Here is a 25,552-nt window from a genome sequence, read left to right as displayed (position 1 = left end):
CCTGCACCTCCCCCGCTGCGCTTGATACCGCCGCCCTCACCGGGGCAATCGCCTCCTCCACCAGCACTTTCAATTCGCCCCCATCTCCTTCTTCATCACTTCCATGTGCTTTGTGAACTGTTTTTCAAGTTCCACAGCCATCACCTTGGTCATTTCTTCTGCTGTGAGCGATGTGGCCTCTCCTGGTGCTCCAGCCTTCGCTTTCCTGACAGTTCCTGAGCTGACGTTTTCACTCTCCGGTGGACTTTCATTAACCCCCTTTTTCACGGCCGTTTTTCTCCCAAACTTGGACATTTCTCCTCCCTGTGCCTTCTTACAGCCTTTTCAGCCTCCGTTGCCCCCGGGATCGGGCATTAAAACTCCAAAATTTCTATTCCCGAGTGGGAGCCCTCCAGTGTGTGGCTGCCTCCCGCCCGCCATCACCAGCAAGAACTTGTATTTATAATGTCATCTTTAATGTGATGAAACAGCTCAAGGTGCAGCAAGGCAGAAATTCACATTTAGCCACATAAGGTGATATTAGGGTAAATGACAAGAGCTTAGTCAAAGAATTGGGTTTTAAAGAGTGAATTATAAGGGGAAACAAGGTAAAGCGGCTTTGGGAGGTTATTGCAGAGCTTGTGGCCAAGGCAAGGACGGACGCCCGTGATGGAGTGATTAAAATCAGAATGCTCAAGAAGATGGAATTTGTGACTTTAATGAGAGCAGTTTTTGCACTGTTGCAAGGCCAGAATACTGACCAAAAGGTGTCGTATTGGGTGCTCTGCTACACAGACGAACCAACACGGTTGCGGAAGGTACAACTCAGTTTTATTACTAACAACCTCCTCCCATTCCTTCTGGTGTGCGGGCAGCCACTGGAACTCCGTGGACTTCCTGACGAGGTGGCGCAGAGCCATTGTGTGGGAGGCAAGGTTGGGAATGAACTTCCCCAGGAAGTTGACCATGCCTGGAAAGCGTAGCACTGCTTTCTTGTCTGCCGTCTGCGGCATGGCTGTAATGGCGCTCACCTTGTCTGCATCCGGACGCACTCCCGACTGGGATATATGGTCCCCCAGAAACCTTAGCTCAGTTTGGCCAAAGGAGCACTTTGCTCGGTTGAGGCACAGGCTGTGTTCCCGTATCTGCGCGAAGACACGCTGGAGACGACTGATGTGCTCCTGTGGTGTGGTGGACCAGATGATGATGAAGTCAACATAGACGCGCACCCCTTTGATGCCCTCTATCATCTGTTCCATGATTCTGTGGAATACCTTGGATGCCGAGATGATGCCAAACGGCATTCTGTTATAGCAGAACCTGCCGAAAGGAGTGTTGAAGGTGCACAGCTTTTGGCTGGACAGATCCAGTTGGATCTGCCAAAAACCCTTCGAGGATTCAAGCTTTGTGAGACTTTTAGCCCGGGCCATTTCGTTCGTGATCTCCTCCTGTTTGGGTATGGGGTAGTGTTCCCTCATGATGTTGTTGTTCAGGTCTTTCGGGTCGATGCAAATCCGGAGTTCGCCAGGAGGCTTTTTAACGCACACCATGGCAGGGCTCCGTGACCCGGGATAGCACCCTTTGGTCCTGGAGATCCTGCAGCTGCTGCTTGAGGCGGTCTTTGAGTGGTGCTGGGACTCTACGAGGTGCGTGAATGACCGGGGTGGCATCCGGTTTGAGCCCTATTCTGTCGGTATAGGGCAGTGTGCCCATGCCTTCGAATGCCTCCTGGTTGTGGGCGAGGAGTGAGTGGAGCTGTGCCCTAAATTCAGCATCCGGGAAGTCGGACGTGCCTTCTGGAGACAGAGCGTGTACCCGCTGAACGAGGTGGAGAACCTTGCACACCTGTGCGCCTAGCAGGGAGTCCTTTGATGAACCAACAATCTCGAAGGACAGTGTGGCCTTATACGCATTGTGCGTCACCTGGAGCTGGCAGGATCCCATGGCCGGGATAACGTTTCCGTTATAGTCGACCATCTTACAATGGGATGGCTGAATTGGTGGTCTGCCCTTCAAGGCATAGAAGGCTGACCATGCTATCAGGTTGGCGGAGGACCAGTGTCCAGACGGAATGTGATTGGTGATCGGTTGACCATTAGGGTGGCACACCATTCATCACCCGGATTGATACTGTTCACTGGCATCGGCTGGTGGGTCCTGTTTGGAGACATCCGGTTCCTGTCGATGACCGCAACGCGGAAGGCTTCCTGGCCGTCTGTATCGCCGGTCTGAATATCGTCGGGGTATGATTCGGAGTATGGAGGCTGAATGGTCCGCACGTCCCTGCGAGGCTGTCGGAATTGGGGAGCGTGGGCAGGTTGAGCTGCTCGGCAGCAGGCAGCGTAGTGGCCCATCTTGCCACAGCGGAGGCATTGTCGGTTCTTTGCTGGACATTGCCACTTTAAATGTGCGGATCCACAGTTGCCGCACGTCGTGACGTCATGGCGTTCGTTGCGCCATCGCGCATGCGCAGTTCGGTCCTGCGTAGAGCGCGCCTGCGCGTCACGTCCCTCTGCATCGACGTCTCTTTTGGCGCGTACAAGCGCGGGAGACCGCGAAAAGCGCGCGAAATTCCCGCCCTCGTCCGGGCTGCGGGCCGGGAGGAACTCGATGGACTGGACCCGCTCTGCCTCATAGGACCCCTGCCCTGCCGAGTCGGCCGTGTAGGACCCTTGCCGTGCCAATTCGGCTGCTTGGAATTGGGAGTAGTGGCTAGTCGCGTTTTCGTGGAGGACGCAGGCTTCGATGGCGGTGGCTAGGGTGAGACTTTTTATCTTGAGGAGCTGCTGGCGTAGGGTGCCCGAGGTGACCCCAAAAACTATCTGGTCCCGAATCATGGAATCGGAGGTGGCCTCGTAACCGCAGGACTGCGCAAGGATAGGGACGTGTGTAAGGAAAGATTGAAAAGGCTCATCCTTACCCTGCAGGCGCTGCTGGAAGAGGTACCTCTCGAAACTCTCATTTACCTCAACGCTGAAGTGTTGCTCGAGTTTGAGAAGGACCGTCTTGTACTTCGTCTTGTCCTCACCTTCCGCGAACACCAGGGAGTTATAGATGTGGATGGCGTGTTGCCCTGCCGTGGAGAGGAGGAGGGCGATTTTCCTGGTGTCCGAAGCATTCTCCCTTTCTGTGGCTTCTAGGAAGAACTGGAAGCACTGTTTGAACAACTTCCAGTTAACGCTGAGGTTTCCAGCGATTTGGAGCGGCTGTGGCGGGCTGATGTGTCCATGGTGCAGGATGGCGGATTCCTGAGGATGCGTAGGTAGGTCTCACAGGTACTGGGTTCCAATCCTGGTACTATGTTGTGTTGGGTGCTCTGCTGCACAGACGAACTAACACGGTTGCGGAAGGTACAACTCAGTTTTATTACTAACAATTATTAACATTTGTAAACTGGTTTCTGTGGTTCGTTCATTACCCTCTAACCTCTGGACCCAGCCCTAACACTATCTTGGCGAGGCACTCAGCACATGGTGAATGTCTGAGTGGCTTGCTGTGAGCTCTGTGCCCTGAGCTGTCTCCTGCTGGAATGAATCGGAAGTGTCGTGTTCCCCATTTTATAGTGTGTCTGCTCTTGCTTGTGATTGGCTGTGATGTTGCGTGTGTATTGATTGGTCCGTTGATCTGTCCATCAGTGTGTATGTGTGTTTGCACCATGATGGTTATCTGAATAACATGACAAAAGGGACAATATGGTGTTCTAGCAGAGATGTGTATAGGTTTGAGAGGTGACGATGCATAGTAGTAGCCAATTTTTGCAGATGAGGTCAACACCCATACCTCTTTATGTGGTCCAGCCACATCTGGCAGTGAAAGACTGTGTACCTTGGAGTTAAGGGAACTGAGGCAATGGCCATTCCAGACGGAATGGTAAGGATAAGAGAAAGCGATTCTCTATCCCAGAATGCAGTGGAAGCCCGAACACTGAACAGATTTAAGGAGGAGATAGATAGGTTTTAATTTAGTAGCGGGATGAAGCATTATGGGGAGCAGGTAGGAAGGTGGAGATGAGGCCAAGATGAGACCAGCCATGATCGTATTTATTGGCGGAGTGGACTTGAGTGGATGAATTGCCCACTCCAGCTCCTAGTTCTTATGTTCTTAATGGTTTTATTAGGAGCCAGGGAGTCAAAGGGAGTCAAAGGTGGAGGTGAGGCTGCGTTGAGCAAATTAGTAGCTGCAGAAATGTTCTGGTAGATGGAGAACTATAAAATCTTCAGGAGTCCCGAGAAGGTAACAAAAACAAAGGTTTACTTGACAAACAAAAGTAAAGGCCGTACCGTGGCATACAGCACAAGTCCCAGCCGGGACTATTGATCATGCCGTTCCAATCCGTGCCGGCTTTTTTTTTATTTTTTAATATTTTTTATTGAAAAGTTTTGGTCAACCATCACAGTACATTGTGTATCCTTTACACAATAATATAACAGTATAGATAACAATGACCTGTTTTATAAACAAAGAATAAATAATATATAACAAAAACTAAAACTAAATGGCAACTGCCTTGTCTCAGATAGACACTCTCCAAAAATATGATTTAACAGTCCAATATACAATTATTTATAGCAACGGCCTATACATATTATACATATATATTAATAACCCTGAGACTCCTTCTGGTCTCTCCCCCCCCCCCCCCCCCCCTGGGCTGCTGCTGCTGCCTTCTTCTTTTCCATTCCCTCTATCTTTCTGTGAGGTATTCGACGAATGGTTGCCACCGCCTGGTGAACCCTTGAGCCGATCCCCTTAGGACGAACTTAATCCGTTCCAGCTTTATAAACCCTGCCATGTCATTTATCCAGGTCTCCACCCCCGGGGGCTTGGCTTCCTTCCACATCAACAGTATCCTGCGCCGGGCTACTAGGGACGCAAAGGCCAAAACATCGGCCTCTCTCGCCTCCTGCACTCCCGGCTCTTGTGCAACCCCAAATATAGCCAACCCCCAGCTTGGTTCGACCTGGACCCCCACTACTTTTGAAAGCACCTTTGTCACCCCCACCCAGAACCCCTGTAGTGCCGGACATGACCAGAACATGTGGGTGTGATTCGCTGGGCTTCTCGAGCATCTCGCACACCTATCCTCTACCCCAAAAAATTTACTGAGCCGTGCTCCAGTCATATGTGCCCTGTGTAACACCTTAAATTGAATCAGGCTTAGCCTGGCACACGAGGACGATGAGTTTACCCTACTTAGGGCATCCGCCCACAGCCCCTCCTCAATCTCCTCCCCCAGCTCTTCTTCCCATTTCCCTTTCAGCTCATCTGCCATAATCTCCCCCTCGTCCCTCATTTCCCTATATATATCTGACACCTTACCGTTCCCCACCCATGTCTTTGAGATTACTCTGTCCTGCACCTCATGTGTCGGGAGCTGCGGGAATTCCCGCACCTGCTGCCTCGCAAAAGCCCTCAGTTGCATATACCGGAATGCATTCCCTTGGGTCAACCCATATTTCTCGGTCAGCGCTCCCAGACTTGCGAACTTCCCATCCACAAACAGATCTTTCAGTTGCGTTATTCCTGCTCTTTGCCATATTCCAAATCCCCCATCCATTCGCCCCGGGGCAAACCTATGGTTATTTCTTATCGGGGACCCCACCAAGGCTCCCGTCTTTCCCCTATGCCGTCTCCACTGTCCCCAAATTTTCAAAGTCGCCACCACCACCGGGCTTGTGGTGTATTTCTTCGGTGAGAACGGCAGTGGGGCCGTCACCATAGCTTGTAGGCTAGTCCCCCTACAGGACGCCCTCTCCAATCTCATCCAAGCCGCTCCCTCCTCTTCTCCCATCCACTTACTCACCATTGAGATATTGGCGGCCCAGTAGTACTCACTTAGGCTCGGTAGTGCCAGCGCCCCCCTATCCCTACTACGCTGTAAGAATCCCTTCCTCACTCTCGGGGTCTTCCCGGCCCACACAAAACTCATGATACTCTTTTCGATCCTTTTGAAAAAAGCCTTCGTGATCACCACCGGGAGGCACTGAAACACAAAGAGGAATCTCGGGAGGACTACCATTTTAACCGCCTGCACCCTCCCTGCCAGTGACAGGGATACCATGTCCCATCTCTTGAAGTCCTCCTCCATTTGTTCCACCAATCGCGTTAAATTTAACCTATGCAATGTACCCCAATTCTTGGCTATCTGGATCCCCAAGTAACGAAAGTCCCTTGTTACCTTCCTCAGCGGAAAGTCCTCTATTTCTCTGCTCTTCTCCCCTGGATGCACCACAAACAACTCACTTTTCCCCATGTTCAGTTTATATCCTGAGAATTCTCCAAACTCCCGAAGTGTCCGCATTATCTCTGGCATCCCCTCCGCCGGGTCCGCTACATATAACAACAAATTATCCGCATACAGAGATACCCGGTGTTCTTCTCCCCCTCTAAGTACTCCCCTCCACTTCTTGGAACCCCTCAATGCTATTGCCGGGGGCTCAATCGCCAGTGCAAACAGTAACAGGGACAGAGGGCATCCCTGCCTTGTCCCTCTATGGAGCCGAAAGTATGCAGATCCTCGTCCATTCGTGACCACACTCGCCACTGGGGCCCTATACAACAGCTGCACCCATCCAACATACTCATCTCCAAAACCAAATCTCCTCAACACCTCCCACAAATAATCCCACTCCACTCTATCAAATGCTTTCTCGGCATCCATCGCCACCACTATCTCCGCTTCCCCCTCTGGTGGGGGCATCATCATTACCCCGAGCAGCCTCCGTATATTCGTATTCAGCTGTCTCCCCTTCACAAACCCAGTTTGGTCCTCATGGACCACCCTCGGGACACAATCCTCTATCCCCATTGCCATTACCTTGGCCAGAATCTTAGCATCCACATTCAGGAGGGAAATGGGCCTGTATGACCCGCATTGCAGCGGGTCCTTTTCCTTCTTTAGGAGAAGCGATATCGTTGCCTCAGACATAGTCGGGGGCAGCTGTCCCCTTTCCTTTGCCTCATTAAAGGTCCTCATCAGTCGCGGGGCGAGCAAGTCCACATATTTCCTGTAAAATTCAACTGGGAATCCATCCGGTCCCGGAGCCTTCCCCGCCTGCATGCTCCTAATTCCTTTCACTACTTCCTCTATTTCAGTCTGTGCTCCCAGTCCCACCCTTTCCTGCTCCTCCACCTTGGGAAATTCCAGCCGGTCCAGAAAGCCCATCATTCTCTCCCTCCCATCTGGGGGTTGAGCTTCGTATAATTTTTTATAAAATGCCTTGAACACTCCATTCACTCTCTCCGCTCCCCGCTCCATCTCTCCTTCCTCATCCCTCACTCCCCCTATTTCCCTCGCTGCTCCCCTTTTCCTCAATTGGTGGGCCAGCAACCTGCTCGCCTTCTCCCCATATTCGTACTGTACACCCTGTGCCTTCCTCCACTGTGCCTCTGCAGTACCCGTTGTCAGCAAGTCAAATTCTATGTGTAGCCTTTGCCTTTCCCTGTACAGTCCCTCCTCCGGTGCCTCCGCATATTGCCTGTCCACCCTCAGAAGATCTTGCAGCAACCGCTCCCGTTCCCTACTCTCCTGCTTTCCTTTATGTGCCCTTATTGGTATCAGCTCCCTCTAACCACTGCCTTCAGCGCCTCCCAGACCACTCCCACCTGGACCTCCCCATTATCATTGAGTTCCAAGTACTTTTCAATGCACCCCCTCACCCTTAGACACCCCCCCTCATCTGCCATTAGTCCCCTGTCCATTCTCCAGGGTGGGCGCCCTTCTGTTTCCTCCCCTATCTCCAAGTCCACCCAATGTGGAGCGTGATCCGAAATGGCTATAGCCGTATACTCCGTTCCCCTCAACTTCGGGATCAACGCCCTTCCCAAAACAAAAAAGTCTATTCGCGAATAGACTTTGTGGACATAGGAGAAAAACGAAAACTCCTTACTCCTCGGTCTGCTAAATCTCCACGGGTCTACTCCTCCCATCTGCTCCATAAAATCTTTAAGCACCTTGGCTGCTGCCGGCCTCCTTCCAGTCCTGGACCTCGACCTGTCCAGCCCTGGTTCCAACACCGTATTGAAATCTCCCCCCATTACCAACTTTCCCACCTCTAGATCCGGGATGCGTCCGAGCATACGCCTCATAAAATTGGCATCATCCCAGTTCGGGGCATAAACGTTTACCAAAACCACCGTCTCCCCCTGTAGTTTGCCACTCACCATCACGTATCTGCCCCCGTTATCCGCCACTATAGTCTTTGCCTCGAACATTACCCGCTTCCCCACTAATATAGCCACCCCCCTGTTTTTCGCATCTAGCCCCGAATGGAACACCTGCCCCACCCAACCTTTGCGTAGTCTCACCTGGTCTATCAGTTTCAAGTGCGTTTCCTGTAACATAACCACGTCTGCCTTAAGTTTCTTAAGGTGTGCGAGTAGCCGTGCCCTCTTTATCGGCCCGTTCAGCCCTCTCACGTTCCACGTGATCAGCCGGGTTGGGGGGCTTTTTACCCCCCCCCCCTTGTCGATTAGCCATCCCCTTTTTCCAGCTCCTCACCCGGTTCCCACGCAGCTGTGTCCCCCTCAGGAGGTGCCCCCCCCGCCCATCCCACCCCAGACCAGCTCCCCCCTCCCCCCAGCAGCAGCAGCCCAATAATTCCCCCCTCCCACCCCCCCCGCTAGATCCCCCACTAGCGTAGTTACACCCCCCATGTTGCTCCCAGAAGTCAGCAAACTCTGGCCGACCTCGGCTTCCCCCCGTGACCTCGGCTCGCACCGTGCGACGCCCCCTCCTTCCTGCTTCCCTATTCCCGCCATGATTATCATAGCGCGGGAATCGAGCCCGCGCTTCCCCCTTGGCCCCGCCCCCAATGGCCAACGCCCCATCTCTTCCACCTCCTTTCCTCCCCCCACCACCTCCTGTGGAAGAGAGAAAAGTTACCACATCGCAGGATTAATAACATAAAACTCCTCTTTCCCCCCTTTTTACCCCCCTCTTCGCCCCCCCCATACTCGCCCCACCACTTTGTTTCAAACGTTCTTTTTTTAAATAACCCGCTCATTCCAATTTTTCTTCCACGATAAAAGTCCACGCCTCATCCGCCGTCTCAAAGTAGTGGTGCCTCCCTTGATATGTGACCCACAGTCTTGCCGGTTGCAGCATTCCGAATTTTATCTTCTTTTTGTGAAGCACCGCCTTGGCCCGATTAAAGCTCGCCCTCCTTCTCGCCACCTCCGCACTCCAGTCTTGGTATACGCGGATCACCGCGTTCTCCCACTTACTGCTCCGAGTTTTCTTTGCCCATCGAAGGACCATCTCTCTGTCCTTAAAACGGAGGAATCTCACCACTATGGCTCTAGGAATTTCTCCTGCTCTCGGTCCTTGAGCCATCACTCTGTATGCTCCCTCCACCTCCAGCGGACCCGCCGGGGCCTCCGCTCCCATTAACGAGTGCAGCATCGTGCTCACATATGCCCCGACGTCCGCTCCCTCCGCACCTTCAGGAAGACCAAGAATCCTTAGGTTGTTCCTCCTCGCGTTGTTCTCCAGCGCCTCCAGCCTTTCCACACATCGTTTATGGTGTGCCTCGTGCATCTCCGTCTTCACCACCAGGCCCTATATGTCGTCCTCATTCTCGGCAGCCTTTGCCTTCACGACCCGAAGCTCCCGCTCCTGGGTCTTTTGCTCCTCCTTTAGCCCTTCGATCGCCTGTAATATCGGGGCCAACAGCTCCTTCTTCATTTCCTTTTTGAGTTCTTCCACGCAGCGTTTCAAAAACTTGTGTTGTTCAGGGCCCCATATTAAACTGCCACCTTCCGACGCCATTTGGTTTTTGCTTGCCTTCCTTGCCGCTGCTCTAAAGGATCCACTGCAATCCGGCCACCTTCCTCTCCTTTTTTCATCCGTATCCTGGGGGGATTCCCTTTTGGTTCACCGCACAGTACTTTTAGCCGTTAAAATTGCCGTTGGGGTTCTTATTAAGAGCCCAAAAGTCCGTTCCACCGGGAGCTGCCGAAACGTGCGACTCAGCTGGTCATCGCCGCACCCGGAAGTCTCCGTGCCGGCTTTTAAGCAGTAGATTTATGAGCCCCAGCTGCCAGGTATCCACCGGGCACCATTCCCAAAATTCCGGACATACACAGTGTCCCCTGGCTTGAACCCTCTGTCCTGTTTCATTGGTCATGGTACTTTTTCTCGAGATCTTGTTTCTTCTCCACCTTCCCAACAAGATTAGGAAACATTAGGCCTAGGCGGGGTCTGTAGTCTTTGGCCCATCAGTAATTCTGCCAGTGCTACCCCGGTTGTCGTATGCAGCGTGATCCAATAGTTGAACAGGAAATGCGCCAGTTTTGTCTCAACTGACCCTGCGGCTCATATCTTCATGCCCCGCTTGAAAGTCTGTATCGCTCGCTCAGCCAAGCCAATTGAAGAAAGGTGGTAAGGGGTGTTCCGAATGTGTTTCACTCCATTTGCCTGCATGAACTTCAAGAATTCCAGACTGGTGGAAGGTGTGCCGGTATCGGTGACGAGCACCTCAGGAATTCATTGGACACTGATTGACTGGCGTAGCTTCTCTATGGTGGTCCATGAAGTGGCGGACGGCATCCGGTAAACGTTCATCTATTCTGAGTGGCTGTCGAAGAGTAGTAGAGACACTGACCCCAAGAAAGACCTGGCAAAGTCAGCGTGTGAACACACCCAGGACTGGCCTGGAGTGAGGCTGATGGTGGAAGCTTTTTTAAAATAAATTTAAGAGTACCCAATTATTTTTTTTTCCAATTGAGGGGCAATTTAGCATGGCCAATCCACCTATCCAGTACATCTTTGGGTTATGGGTGTGAAACCTACGCACACATTGGGAGAATGTGCAAACTCCATACAGACAGTGACCCGGAGCCATGTTCGAACCTGGGTCCTCAACGCTGTAGGCAGCAGAGTTGCACTGCGCCACCCTGCCGCCGCGTGATGGCAGGAGCTTTTGGTGCTCTTGGCATGCTCTTGGCATGAGAGGTGATAACCTCTCAATATCACCATTAAGCCCTGGCCACCACACCTGTTGGCAATGGGAGTTAGTTCAGGTCATCCATGTGCACAATCTGTGTTCCCGGATGATACTCGAAGGCATATTCAGAAGCTGTCAACAATAATGCTCATCACTGGATCCTGGGCAATGAGATCGGAGGTATCATCTTGTCTTCTTTGAAGAGACTGAGTAATGGTTTGTGGTCCGTGATGAGAAGGGCCATGCATAAACGTACTGATAAAACTCTTTGACTGCAAAGATCACAGCCAGATCTTCCTTTTCGTTTTTTAAAAATAAATTTAGAGTACCCAATTATTTTTTTCCAATTAAGGTACAATTTAGCGTGGCCAATCCACCTAACCTGCACATTGTGGGGGTGAAACCCAAGCAAACATGGGGAGAATGTGCAAACTCCACATGGACAGTGACCCAGAGCCGGGATCAAACCTGGGACCTCGGCACCGAGAGGCAGCAATGCTAACCACTGCGCCACCGTGCTGCCCCTAGATCTTCCTTTTCAATCTGAGTGTACCAGTGCTCTCTGTCAGCCAAGGTTCTTGACTCATAGGCTATCAGTCTCTCTGCCCCAGCGTCCATCCAATGCCAAATGGGAGGCATTGCACTTGACAATGAGCAGTTTCGAAGGGTCGTAATGTGTTAGCAGCTTAGAGGGCAATAATTGTCATTCTTTTGTGGTGCCTTCCATGCTCATTCCTGACATTTCTTTAAGAGTGCAGGTAATAGTGTTAGTCTGGTCGCCAGATTTGGAATTAACTTTCCCTAATTTATAAACCCTAGGAATAGCCTCAGCTCTGTCGTATTCTCTAGCTTGGGGGTCAGTTTGATAGCTCAAACCTTCTCTTCTCTTGGATATAAACCATCCTTGTCTACTCGGTACCGCAGGCATAGTGGGCTGGATTTTTCGTTGTTGAGACTATATCTTCACTCCGGCGTCAAAACTGTGGACTTCCATGCCAGCAAAACTGGCGTGAAAGGGCCACATATTTCTAGCCCTGCAGGGAGCTTGCAGGGACCCGGCATAAATCTAGCAGCTCTTGCTGGATATACGGGCCCCAACACTTCCGGGTTGGAGGCCGCACATGTGCATGCTGGTGGCCTCCAGCAGCCGCACAGTGCACCATGGCGGAATCGGACCGTGGAGCTGGACCCTGAAAATCGAACCCCCCATTGGCCGCGCGCCCTACTCTGACTGCCCATACAAACATTCCCCGGCCGCATATAAGGCCCCCCCCTGCCCTCCGATCGGCCCGCCCCCGACCAGGGCGGCTGCGGACTGAGCCTGCAGCCACCCGTGAGTATCCCGCGGACCACATTAGATCCACGTCATCGGGACTTCAGCCGGTCAGGGGCGGAGCAGGCCTCCAGTAATGGCCCAAGGTAGGTCCTAGGTAGGTCTCCAAGTATGCCACTTTTCGGGGCCTGCAGAATCGGGGAACTGGCACCTGTCCCGATTCTGTGTGGGGAAATGGATTCTCCACCCCCTACGCCAGCCGCGATTTCAGCGTCGGGATGCGGAAAATCCAGTCCATGACCTCTCTTGCCTGGAAAACAAAATTGCCCTTTTCAGGCGGACACCTGCCTCCGAGAAACAACGGAGGACTTCCTCTAAGTTATAGAGGTGTTCCTTCTCGGTGGCTCCGAAAGGCAATATGTCATCCAGTAGACTGCTGCTCTTGGCAGCTCTTGAAGCATGCTCGCCATAACCTGCAGGAAGATTGCACAGGCAGGTGACAGTCCAAATAGGGGCAGCACGGTAGCATTGTGTATAGCACAATTGCTTCACAGCTCCAGGGTCCCAGGTTCGATTCCGGCTTGGTTCTCTGTCTGTGTGGAGTCTGCACATCCTCCCCGTGTGTGCGTGGGTTTCCTCCGGGTGCTCCGGTTTCCTCCCACAGTCCAAAGATGTGCAGGTTAGGTGGATTGGCCATGATAAATTGCCCTTAGTGTCCAAAATTTTCCTTAGTGTTGGGTGGGGTTACTGGGTTATGGGGATAGGGTGGAGGTGCTTACCTTGGGTAGGGTGCTCTTTCCAAGAGCCAGTGCAGACTCGATGGGCCGAATGGCCTCCTTCTGCACTGTAAATTCTATGAAAATTCTATGAAATAGGAGGCTGGTGTATTTATACAGTCATCTGTGGGTATTGATAGTCACATATTATCTGGACGCCACACCGAATTCCAACTGCAGGAAGGCGTGGCTCATGTCCAACTTGGAGAAAGAATGACCCCCTAGCCAACTTTGCATAAAGGTCCTCCACAAGTGGCATTGGGTACCTTTCCAACAGAAGGCCTTGTTCACCATTATTTTATAATTCCTGCACAGGCAGGCAGTCTTGTCTGGCTTCGGCACCGGGAATACTGGTGTTGCCCACTGCGGGAACTGAACCGGGAGAATAATCCCTAAGTTTTCCAGCCGGCTTTTGACAGTAGGGCACTTGGGACTTAGGTTGGGCTTTTGGGTCCACATAAACTTTGGCCATGGCTTCCTCAAACTATCTTGGAAAATTTCCAGGTATTTTCCCAGGACCTCATACAACCCGCCTATACCCAATTTAAAAATCTGTTGCCAGTCTAGGCAGAGCCTCTGTAACCATTCGTGGCCCAACAGACCACTATCAGTGGCAGGCGAACTGACTGCTGCTCCTAGGTAACTGGAGCCGTTGTTGTTCCATGATCGTTAATGGCTCTCCAGTGTATATCGGCAACCATTCCTTAGTGTTCCTTAGGGCCGGGTGTTGGATCCCCGTATGGACCTTCCGGTATGTTTGCTATCCAACAACAAAGACACTGGCCCCAGTATATATTTCCAACTCTAGTGAGTGGCCATTGTGACAGTCGAGGAGTATTCTATCTAAGATCTTCCTGATTCGTCGAGGTTGTAAGCTACCAGACAAGGTCTTGTGAATATCTAAAGTAAGGCTCGCTATTTGGGAGATCTAATTATAGTATTCACAATGTGCCTTGTTTTCACTACCTTCAGTGTACAGGATAGACTATGACTTAGATGGCTATCTTATCCTTAACTTGAACTAAATATTTCTAATTCTTGAAAGCCGGGCATGGGTAAGTGACCCTTCCAATAGCCTCAAAGGGTGAGAATATGATGAGCCTGAGTTACATGTCAGTCTTATTTATTAAAATAGACACGGATCTGTATGGTAAAATATATACACAATTTATTTAAAGAAAAAGGATAACACAAGTATTTTTGGTAAATGATACAGTTTGACAAATACAGGATATATGATGAGTTAGCCTGTGAGTTTTTAACTACATATTTGCTTAAGCTATAAACATCTAATACTTACATGGACTAGTAGCCTCAGAGCTCGATACTCAATCAAGAGTAGAACTCTATGAGTCGAGATAGCAGCTTGGTCAGATAAACACCCAGCAATCTCCTAAACAGCTCTCCAAGCAAAACTCGTACTTTCACAGCCTGTGCTTAAACATTTATATCCTTTTCTTACTTAGGGAGTTCTAGGGAGTTTTAGCAGAGCACCTGCTTCTGAAAAATAGATTGACTCCCTCAGTTATTTTGAGACAAAGAACAGTCTCTCTTGGTTGGCAAGGCCTTAGTTTCAGGGTCTAGCAGGGCACCTGCTCCGAAAGATACGAGATTGATCCCTCCAATAGCTATCTCCAGAAAAACACCAGCCTCCCAAGTTGGCAAGGCCTCTTGACAAGCAGTAGCCTCCCTTAGTGGCAAGGCCACTAGACAAGCAGTAGCTTCCCTTAGTTGGCAAAGCTTATTTCTAGACAAGGCCACTAGACTTAATGAGCTCACTGCATCTGGACTTTTACAAAGATAACGTCTGTAATACTTGTTGAAAAACATTATTGCGATAAGTAATAGTTTACAAGAGATACATGACTTCATCAGTCATCAGTTTTCAATAGAGAGTGAAATACTATTTTGTTCTGGAGAAAAATTCAAGTTTGAAACTTTAAAAATCGCAATAAAGATCAAGTTTTTAAAATACATACAGTGTTGGGATTCTTTTCCTTGTCAGAGGAATCCAACAACATCTTCAGTACCATTTTATCAATTAATGATGACCTTTTATTGTCACAAGTATGAAGTTACTGTGAAAAGCCACTAGTCGCCACATTCCGGCGCCTGTTCGGGTAGGCTGGTACGGGAATTGAACCCGTGCTGCTGGCCTTGTTCTGCATCACAAACCAACTGTCTAGCCCACTGAGCTAAACCAGCCCCTATTATGTACTGTGCTGACTCACTGTGTACTTGAATATGATGTGAATGTGGTGCAATATTTCAAATTGCTCAGACATCCCCAAAATTACCTTCAAGGGTATGTCACAATGTTTTTCTGTCCTTAATTCTTCAAATTAAATGCAAGAGAAAACTTCATCTGAACCTCGTCACCGTCTTTCTGTTATGTTTGTATGCACTGAGTAAGGCAAATATGTGCTCAGATGCAAGCAGCCATTATTGAGGCTACTTATTTCCACCTCCCCAACAGAGAGGGCAGCAGAGAGGGCAATATATTTTTTTGAAATGTTCTTGATGTACCGTCAATTACCACAAGACAAGAATGGTGAAACAATTGAGGCTTTATTGCACAAGATGTTGTGCCTCCTGCAGCTGGAACCAGAATGGGAGCAGCGCAGGAGAGCACACACTTTTATATGCCACCTGCTGGGAGGAGCCAGCAGTCAGGGATTTACCGTTGTACCTGTAATAGAGTAGCAGTACCGTAATACATGCAATGTGTTACTAGTGGTGTTTACCACATTCACCCCCTGTTTAAAAAAAGAGCCCGGTGGGGTGAAGAAAAACATTACAGATTGAGTCTGTCGGGGGTTCTGACCCTCCGCTGCGATCGCCTCAGTCCTGGTGGTGATGTGGGCGCCGACGTGGTCACCTGCGACTCTGGGTGCGTGTTGTCCTCTTGTTCGTCACCCCTTAGTGTATCCAGTGGGGGGACGGATCCTGCTGGGGTGGGGGCTGCGGTGAGTTTCGCTGGTGGAAGGATGGGTGGCGCAGGGGTGAATTAGGCAACCGGGGGGGGAAGGAGCGGTATCAGGTCGGGGTTGAGGGTGGGGACCAGTGGGTGCCAGGTCACGGAGGGAGACTGTCCTGTCGCCCGTCGGGGTGTGCCACGTAGGCGTACTGCGGGTTTGCATGGAGGAGGTGGACTTTCTCAACCAAGGGATCCGATTTATGGTTCCGCACATACTTCCGGAGGAGGACGGGTCCAGGAACTGTTAGTCATGTTGGGAGCGAGACCCCGGAGGTGGACGTCCTAGGGAAGGCAAACACACGCACGTGAGCGTTTTTTTAGTAGCGGTGCACAGGAGCGACCAGATGGAGTGGAGCGTGTCGGGGAGGACCACCTGCCAGCCGGAGACCGGGAGATTTCTAGACCGAAGGGCCAGCAGGACGGCCTTCCAGACCGTCCTGTTCTCCCTCTCCACCTGCCCGTTTCCCCGGGGCTTGTAGCTGGTCGTCCTGCTCGAGGCGATGCCCTAGCTGAGCAGGAACTGACGCAGCTCATCACTCATGAAAGAGGATCCCCGATCGCTGTGGATATAGGTGGGGAAACCGAACAGAGTGAAGATGCTGTGCAGGGCTTTGATGACCGTGGCAGAAGTCATGTCGGGACATGGGATGGCGAAAGGGAACCGGGAGTACTCATCAATTAAGCTGAGGAAGTACACGTTGCGGTCGGTGGAGGGGAGGGGCCCTTTGAAGTCCATGCTGAGGCGCTCAAAGGGGTGGGAGGCCTTCACCAGGAGCGCTCTATCTGGCTGGTAGAACTGCGGCTTGCAGTCTGCGCAGACTTGGCAGTCTCCTCAATGGAGTAGGGCGGGTTACGGGCCTTGACAAAATGGAAGGCCGGGTGATCCCCGGGTGGCAGAGGTCATTGTGGAGAGCCCGGAGTCGGTCCACTTGTGTGCTGGCACATGTACCGCGGGATAGGGCATCAGGCTGCTCATTGAGCTTCCCCGGGCGATACAAGGTCTCATTGTTATAGGTGGAGAGCTCGATCCTCCACCTCAAGATCTTGTCATTTTTGATCTTGCCCCGCTGCGTATTATTAAACATGAAGGCAACCGACCGTTGGTCAGTGAGGAGAGTGAATCTCCTGCTGGCCAGGTAATGCCTCCAATGTTGCACAGCTTCCACAATGGCTTGGGCCTCCTTTTTGACAGAGGAGTGTAGAATTCCGGAGGCATGGAGGGTGCGGGAAAAGAAAGCCACGTGTCTGCCTGCCTGGTTGAGGGTGGCGGCCAGAGTTATGTCTGATGCATTGCTCTCCACCTGAAAGGGGAGGGTCTCGTCGACTGTGTGCATCGTGACCTTGGTGATGTCCATAAGACCATAAGACATAGGAGCGGAAGCAAGGCCATTCGGCCCATCGAGTCCACTCCACCATTCAATCATGGCTGATTTCAACTCCATTTACCCGCGCTCTCTCCATAGCCCTTAATTCCTCGAGAAATCAAGAATTTATCAACTTCTGTCTTAAAGACACTCAACGTCCCGGCCTCCACCGCCCTCTGTGGCAATGAATTCCACAGACCCACCACTCTCTGGCTGAAGAAATTTCTCCTCATCTCTGTTCTAAAGTGACTCCCTTTTATTCTAAGGCTGTGCCCCCGGGTTCTAGTCTCCCCTGCTAATGGAAACAACTTCCCTATGTCCACCCTATCTGAGCCATTCATTATCTTGTAAGTTTCTATTAGATCTCCCCTCAACCTCCTAAACTCCAATGAATATAATCCCAGGATCCTCAGACGTTCATCGTATGTTAGGCCTACCATTCCTGGGATCATCCGTGTGAATCTCCGCTGGACCCGCTCCAGTGCCAGTATGTCCTTCCTGAGGTGTGGGGCCCAAAATTGCTCACAGTATTCTAAATGGGGCCTAACTGATGCTTTATAAAGCTTCAGAAGTACATCCCTGCTTTTATATTCCAAGCCTCTTGAAATAAATGACAACATTGCATTTGCTTTCTTAATTACGGACTCAACCTGCAAGTTTACCTTTAGAGAATCCTGGACTAGGACTCCCAAGTCCCTTTGCACTTCAGCATTATGAATTTTGTCACCGTTTAGAAAATAGTCCATGCCTCTATTCATTTTCCCAAAGTGCAAGACCTCGCACTTGCCCACGTTGAATTTCATCAGCCATTTCTTGGACCACTCTCCTAAACTGTCTAAATCGTTCTGCAGCCTTGATGTGGTTGAAGGCCTGGCGGGCCTCAGCCGCCAGGGGAAAAACTGTGGACTTGATGAGTGGGCGGGCCTTGTCCGCATAATTCGGGACCCACTGGGCTTAATACGAGAAAAACCCCAGTCATCGTTTCAGGGCCTTGGGGCAGTGGGGGAGAGGGAGTTCCAGGAGGGGGTGCATGCGGTCGGGGTTGGGCCCTAGGACTCCATTTTCCACTACGTAGCCAAGGATGGCTAAGAGGTTGGTGCAGAACATGCATTTCTCCTTATTGTAGGTGAGGTTAAGGTGTTTGGCGGTATGGAGGGATTTTTGGAGGTTTGTGTCGTGGTCCTGCTGATCGTGGCCGCAGATGGTGACGTTATCTAGGTATGGGAAGGTGGCCCGCAGCCCGTACTGGTCAACCATTCGGTCCATTTCTCGCTGGAAGACCGAGATCCCATTGGTGACACCAAAGGGAACTCTGAGGAAATGATAGAGGCAGCCATCTGCTTCGAAGGCAGTGTATTGGCGGTCCTCCGGGCGGATGGGGAGCTGGTGATAGGCAGACTTCAAGTCTACTGTGGAGAAGACTCGATACTGCGCAATCTGATTGACCATGTCAGATATGCGGGGGAGGGGGTACACGTCGAGCTGCGTGTACCGGTTGATGGTCTGACTGTAGTCAATGACCATCCTGTGCTTCTCCCCAGTCTTCACTACCACCACTTGAGCTCTCCACGGGCAGTTGCTAGCCTCAATGATCCCTTCCCGCAGAAGCCGTTGGACCTCCGTCCTGAAGGCTCCGTCCAGGGGCTGTTTAGCACAGGGCTAAATCGCTGGCTTTGAAAGCAGACCAAGGCAGGCCAGCAGCACGGTTCGATTCCCGTAACAGCCTCCCCGAACAGGCGCCGGAATGTGGCGACTAGGGGCTTTTCACAGTAACTCCATTTGAAGCCTACTTGTGACAATAAGCGATTTTCATTTCATTTCATTTGAAAAAGGTCCTGTCCTGCGCTCTGTACCGTCTGCTCCTAGTGGCGACGGGCTTGCAGTAGGTGGATCGACCTTAAGGGTCGTGAGTCCGCAGACGGTGAGGGGGTGCAGGGGTCTGCTGAATTTCAAAGTAAAGCTTTGGAGGTGGCATTGGAAATCAAGGCCTAGTAACAGGGCAGCGCAGAGATGGGGGAGGATGTAGAGCCTGAAGTTGCTGACCTCTACGCCCTGAACGGTGAGGGTCACAACACAGTACCCCGGATTTCCACGGAATGGGAGGGAGCAGCACCTTACCGTAGCCGGGTGGATGAAACTCTCTGTGCTCATTGATCTTCACCGTCGTCGTAGCGGTTGCGAGGTTGCGGGGCCGAGACTGATCCAGGGTGATGGAGGCGAGCTGCGGAAGATGTTGGGAGGTCCCGGGCTGATCAGCGGTGGCGGAGGTATCAGCGGGCAGCGAATGGCCAGACGAGCAGGGGTCCGACGGCATGGTCCAAAATGGCGCTGAAGATGGCTGCGCCCACAGGGCTCACATGGCGGGCGGCATCAAAGATGGCGGCGCCCACAGGCCGCACGTGGCTTGTGGTGGGGAAGATGGTGCTGCCCCTAGATTGGCAGGGGGGGGGGTGTGGCAATGCCGGGCCTGGAAACAGCGGCAACCGACCGGGCCTGGCAAATGGCAACGAAGTGGCCCTTCTTCCGGCACCTGTTGCAGGTCGCGCTCCACGCCGGGCAGCGCTGCCTGGGATGTTTGCTCTGGCCGCGAAAATAACACTTGGGCCCCCCGGAGTTGGCTGGCTGCCGCGCAGCGCAGGCTTGCAGTGTACTCGAGTCAGCAGCTGGTGGGGCCCACGATGCCCATGAGGGTGCCGCGCGGTCAGGGGTGTCGGCCTCCAGATTACGGGAGGCCACTTCTGGTGAATTAGCAAGCTGCCTAGTCTCTGCAAGATCGAGCGTACCCCCTTCCAATAGTCGTTGGCGAACGTAAGTAGACTTCATGCCCGTGATTTAAGCGTCTCTGATTAATAGTTCGGTGTGTTGGACTGCCGAAACTGCCTGGCAGTCACAGTTCCTGCCGAGAATCTGTAGGGCCCGCAAGAAATCGTCCAGAGTCTCCCCTGGGAGTTGCCGTCTCGTGGCCAGGAGGTGCCTGGCATACACTTGATTCACCGACTTAATGTACTGTCCCTTTAGTAGCGTCATCACTTCTGTGTAGGTGGGCGCATCCCGGATAAAGGGAAAAATCTCAGGGTCACCTGTGAGTAGAGGACTTGGAGCTTCTGTGGGTCCGAGAGTTCTTCAGTGGCTGCTCTGAGGTAGCCTTTGAAGCAGGCTAGCCAGTGCTTGAAGGCGGACGTGGCGTTGGCTGCGTGAGGGTTCAGCTGTAGGCGATCAGGCTTGATTAGGAAGTCCATCTTTGTAAAATCGTGTACAATAAATTGATGTACCGTCAATTACCACGAGACGAGAATGGTGAAACAATCGAGGCTTTATTGTACAAGATGTTGTGCCTCCTGCAGCTGGAACCAGAATGGGAGCAGCGCAGGAGAGCACACACATTTATACGCCGCCTGCTGGGAGGAGCCAGCAGTCAGGGATTTACCGTAGTTCCTTTAATAGAGTAGCAGTACCGTAATACATGCAATGTGTTACTAGTGGTGTTTACCACAGTTCTTATTGAAGTTTTTACATATTATACACTATACAAGCAGCAAGGGTAACTGTGCTAATTACAATGTACATATCAATTTCCTTTGTGTCAGCCCCCCACCCCCCCCGTCCCTCGTTGTTTCAGGGTCCTTTCCTGGGCACTTTACCGTACAATGGTTAGTTATTCATTATTTACAAGTGGGTGGCGAATTCCCTTTCCCCCTCACTTTTGTTGTTGGACCTCCCCACACCCCCTCCTGTTATTGGCCTTACCTTGGAGGTTCCTTTTCTAGTGTTCTTGTTGTAGGTTCTCTGGCCTCTGTGTCTGGTGTTTTCTGGCTTCCCCTCCTTTTTCCAGTAGCCTCGCCCCCTACTTTCCTGCCTGCCTTTCCTGTTTGCTCCCTGTTGTTCCGTTGGCTCCCACACAGAGACCCCCCCCCCCCCCCCCCCCCCCCCCACCCGTTCTATTAGCTGTTGGCTTCAAACTGGTCCTGGAACAAGTTGGTAAATGGCCTCCATACTTAGTGGAAGCCATCCTCTGACCCTCAGATGGTGAACTTGATCTTCTCCAGGTGGAGATGTTTTGATAGGTCTGCCAGCTAGTCTGCAGCCGGGGGTGGTGCTGCTGATCACCAGCCGAGCAGGATTCTCTGGCGGGCGATTAGAGAAGCAAAGACAAGGTCGTCAGCCCTCTTCCCCATGAATAGCTTGGCTGGTCCGATACCCTGAAGACTGCCACGTTTGGGCACGGCTCCACCCTCACCTCCACAACCTTGGACATTGCCTTGAAGAAGGCTGTCCAGAACCCGACAAGTCTGCGGCATGCCCAGAACATGTGGGCATGGTCGGCCAGACGTCCTTGGCGCCATCCACATTTGTCCCCCACTTCCGGGAAGAGCCTGCTCAGTCTGGATCTTGTCAGGTGCGCTCTGTGTACCAAATTCAGCTGCATGAGGAGGTGAAATTGGCTCTACACCGTGCTGCACTCCTATTTCTGGCTCTTTTGTTCGAGGTCATTTATATCTGATTATGATAAGAGAACATCAGACAATCTGCTGCAAGTATTTTGTGCAGAACACACTTGCCGAGGGTGATGGAGGTTGTGCTCTGATGAACATAAGTAACTGTTTCTGTACTATTTTAATACTACGGTCCAGATAGAGTTTATGGCCTATAAACGTGATGACACGTTTTCAAGTGTGAACTAAATGCCGAAGCACCCACCATGGCAGGGAGAGTTTACATGATCACTGCGGGCTGGAAGTATGCCACGTGTCATACTCATGATGGCAGAGGCACATGCCTGAAACAGACTTTGGACTTTTGAAGTTGATGCTGGGCCAGTTTCATTCAGTGCTCCTTAAAGGGACTACCGAAAGCCAGCAGCAGCCAGTAAGTCTTTAAAGAATTATTGTCTGAATGTGGTGTCGTGAAGAATGCAAATGCTCTGACCAGAACTACAGCAGTCTTAAAGACCGTTGCCAGCCCCTGCTTGGTTCACTGTGGTTCCTGATTTCTTCCCTGCCTCTCTTGGGACATCCTAGTAACTCTTCCCACAATCCAAAATCAAATTCCTCTGCTGGCAAGTTGCAAGGGGATACACAAAGGCATCGGCTACTCACTGACTTCATGAAAATGAGGCCCTAAATTAGGTGTAGCTGAGGCCTATTCATTCTGTCACAGTGTTCCTTGTGCCAGGTTTTCATTAACAGGCTGATATGAACCAACCTTTAGGCCTACATATCTTATCAAATCATAGAATTATAGAATTTACAGTGAAGAAGGAGGCCATTCAGCCCATCGGGTCTGCACTGGCCCTTGGAAAGAGCATCCTACCTAAGCCCACGCCTCCACCCTATCCCCGCAACCCAGTAACCCCACCCAATTTAGCATGGCCAATCCACCTAACCTGCACATCTTTGAACTGTGGGAGGAAACTCCCGGAGCACTCAGAGGAAACCCACGCAGACACGGGGAGAACGTGCAGACTCTGCACAGTGACCCAAGCCGGGAATCGAACCTGGGACCCTGGAGCTGTGAAGCAACTGTGCTAACCATTCTGCTACCGTGCTGCCCTGTCACTTACATTATGTACGGAATACGATGGCAGGCCTCTGCTTTCCCCTCTCCCACAGCTGTGGAGCATCAGAAATATATTAATGTGTCAAACCTCATGTTTCAGCTCCTTGGTTTTGCAAATTCCAGGTTTCATTCGGCAGAGCAATAGATTGTCTCCCTGCTGTCAATCCCCCTCAACTCCACCTCACTGCTGCCTAACTCCAGGGCCCTCAGCTCAGTCCTATAAAACACCAGGATCAGCCCCATTGCTACCAAAGCACTGGAGCACATCTAATGGAACGAAAGCTCAGAACCATTACCAATATCACCGAAGCCCAGAAACATTTGCGATGTTACCAAAATGCAGAAGTACATCTATAGCCGATTTACCCTGCCAATGCTGCTAAACATTAGGGGTGGCATTTGAAACAACAAAAAGAAAATTGGATGGGTTCAATATGAGCACACAATGCACTCTACCAGATTACAGCCCAGGTAGTGAACAGTGTAATGTTCCTTGTATAGTTCTCCAAGATAGCTAAAAGTTGTAGCGTTTACAAAGAATATCAACTATGTATTTTTTAAAAAGCTAGTTTATTTTGCACTACTTTAAATGGTTCACACACTCTACTAAGTAATAGTTAACAAAACAACAGTATTAAATCTCTGCTACAGTAATCTATAACGTCTTTCTAATACAACTAACACTCTATCTCAACCTCTCACTATCCTTCTCCATAAGCTTCTCCCAGAATGCTTAGAGATGCAGCCTTTTATAAGACTACTTATAGTGATGCCATCTAGTATTGAGATACATGAACATCAGCTTGTTAACCCTTTACTCTCCTTACATTATACACATCATTACAAACAGGAAAATCCATATCCAGATATTTATGTCCAAGTCTGTCCTGGAACCATTTTTGAATCTATTATTCTATAACTCTTGCATGCCAGTGCTGAGTATTCTCAGCTTTCAAAAGGTAAGTGATATGACTGAAATACATAATCAAGTAATATCTTTAACAAGCCACGGGCAACATGGTAGCACAAATGGCTAGCACTGTGGCTTCACAGCGCCAGGGCCCCAGGTTCGATTCCCCGCTGGGTCACTGTCTGTGTGGAGTCTGCACGGTCCCCCCGTATCTGCATGGGTTTCCTCTGGGTGCTCCGGTTTCCTCCCTGATGTACCATCAAGTCACTACAAGACGATGAGAACGAGTGAACATAGGCTTTATTATCCAAGAACTTGCCTGCCTGTGACTGCTGTAACAATGAGCGCCTCCCACAGGCGGCAGGTCTATATACCGCCCTGGGGGGGACAGAGCCAGAGGCGGAGCCCACCAGGGTTCCAGTACAATACCTGGAAGGAGATCATATTACCATTCCCTGGCTATAGGCCACAGTACTGTACAGACAACTTATATTATGGTGAATACATTCACCACGCTCCCACAATCCAAAGACATGCAGGTTAGGTGGATTGGCCATGCTAAATTGTCCTTAGTGTCCAAAAAAGGTTAGGAGAGGTTATTGGGTTACGTGGATAGGGTGGAAGTGAGGGCTTAAGTGGGTTGGTGCAGACTCGATGGGCCGAATGGCCTCCTTCTGCATTGTATGTTCTATATTCTATGTTCACTGTTATCTTGGAGGGGAAGAAGATTTGAGAGCATCTACTACTCAAGATTGACCACCCTGAACTAAACTACGTTAGTTGTGATAAGAAGCTACTGGGCTGGCTGATCCTTCTTGACCTGACTCCCTTTTAAATGTTTGAATTTCCTTACGTTGCTGTAATATGTATTTCTGACTGTTTCACAACAGATTGTGTTGAAAATGTTAAGAAGTCATGTAGCTCTGCTGGCCTGGATGCTAGGTGTGCTTTGCCTGGTCTCTCTCACCAGTGGATTCTCTCATGGTGCAAGTACCACTGCTTGTGTTGACATGAAACCAAAACACATCAGTGCTCATCCACAAGATCCACACAGCAACTTTATCAGTGTGCACACCGACAAGTCTACCTACCTCCCTGGGGACAAAATACCAGGTAGGGAAATATGATTATTGGTGTCCTGTGTTATAGGACATAGTGTGTTCACTGTCATAACCTACATGAGAAGAATTTTTTTTTTTTAATGGCGATCCAATGTTTCAGAGTAGATAAGAATTACCATGGTTGAGAAAAGGCAATTTAGCCCACTGAAACGGATTCTACTGGATACATTTGAATAACACCAATATTGTGTCTCTATAATCCTGACTGGCAGACTATTGAAAACATTATCACTCTTTGATCAAAAAACTTCTTCCTGATATTATCTTTATTCTATTTTCTACTTATACCTTCTAGTCCTACTTTCATGGTAAACTTGAAGTAATATTGTAGGCTGATTTGTAGATAACATTTTACATATTGCAGGTAGTTTCATTTTCACCACAATGTTTATATGACAAAGCTTGTACCTTGGTTTAGCTCTGTTGCTGATTTTTCACCTTGTTGCAATGTAAATGCATTGTTTCATTGTATTGACCAAGACTGAACACAGTATGAGAAGGGAAATGTCTTTCCTAAGTTTAACTCCTGTAGCCTTGATCCTCAAAGTCTCCTGGGGGATTTGGCCAATGTTATGCTGTAATTGGCAAGAGCATTAGAAGATGGCGGACGGACTGTTTTGGGAGCTTCTAATAATCTTTATTATTGTCAC

At 50.5% G+C, this 25,552-nt stretch overlaps 1 protein-coding gene across 1 annotated transcript in view; it reads left to right on the top strand.

Annotated features, from left to right (window-relative positions):
* The window catches only part of LOC140408639 (reelin domain-containing protein 1-like), a 73,004-nt gene that overhangs the window by 4,533 nt on the left and 42,919 nt on the right, over positions 1-25,552 (top strand). Inside the window, exon 2 of the mRNA XM_072496110.1 lies at positions 24,672-24,894. Coding sequence (XP_072352211.1) covers positions 24,672-24,894 — 223 coding nt within the window. The remainder of the gene's footprint in view (positions 1-24,671; positions 24,895-25,552) is intronic.

Source organism: Scyliorhinus torazame, chromosome 3 (assembly GCF_047496885.1).
Source record: "Scyliorhinus torazame isolate Kashiwa2021f chromosome 3, sScyTor2.1, whole genome shotgun sequence".
In the NCBI taxonomy this organism is placed as follows: Eukaryota; Metazoa; Chordata; class Chondrichthyes; order Carcharhiniformes; family Scyliorhinidae; genus Scyliorhinus; species Scyliorhinus torazame.
This window is presented reverse-complemented; position numbering and strand designations above follow the sequence as displayed.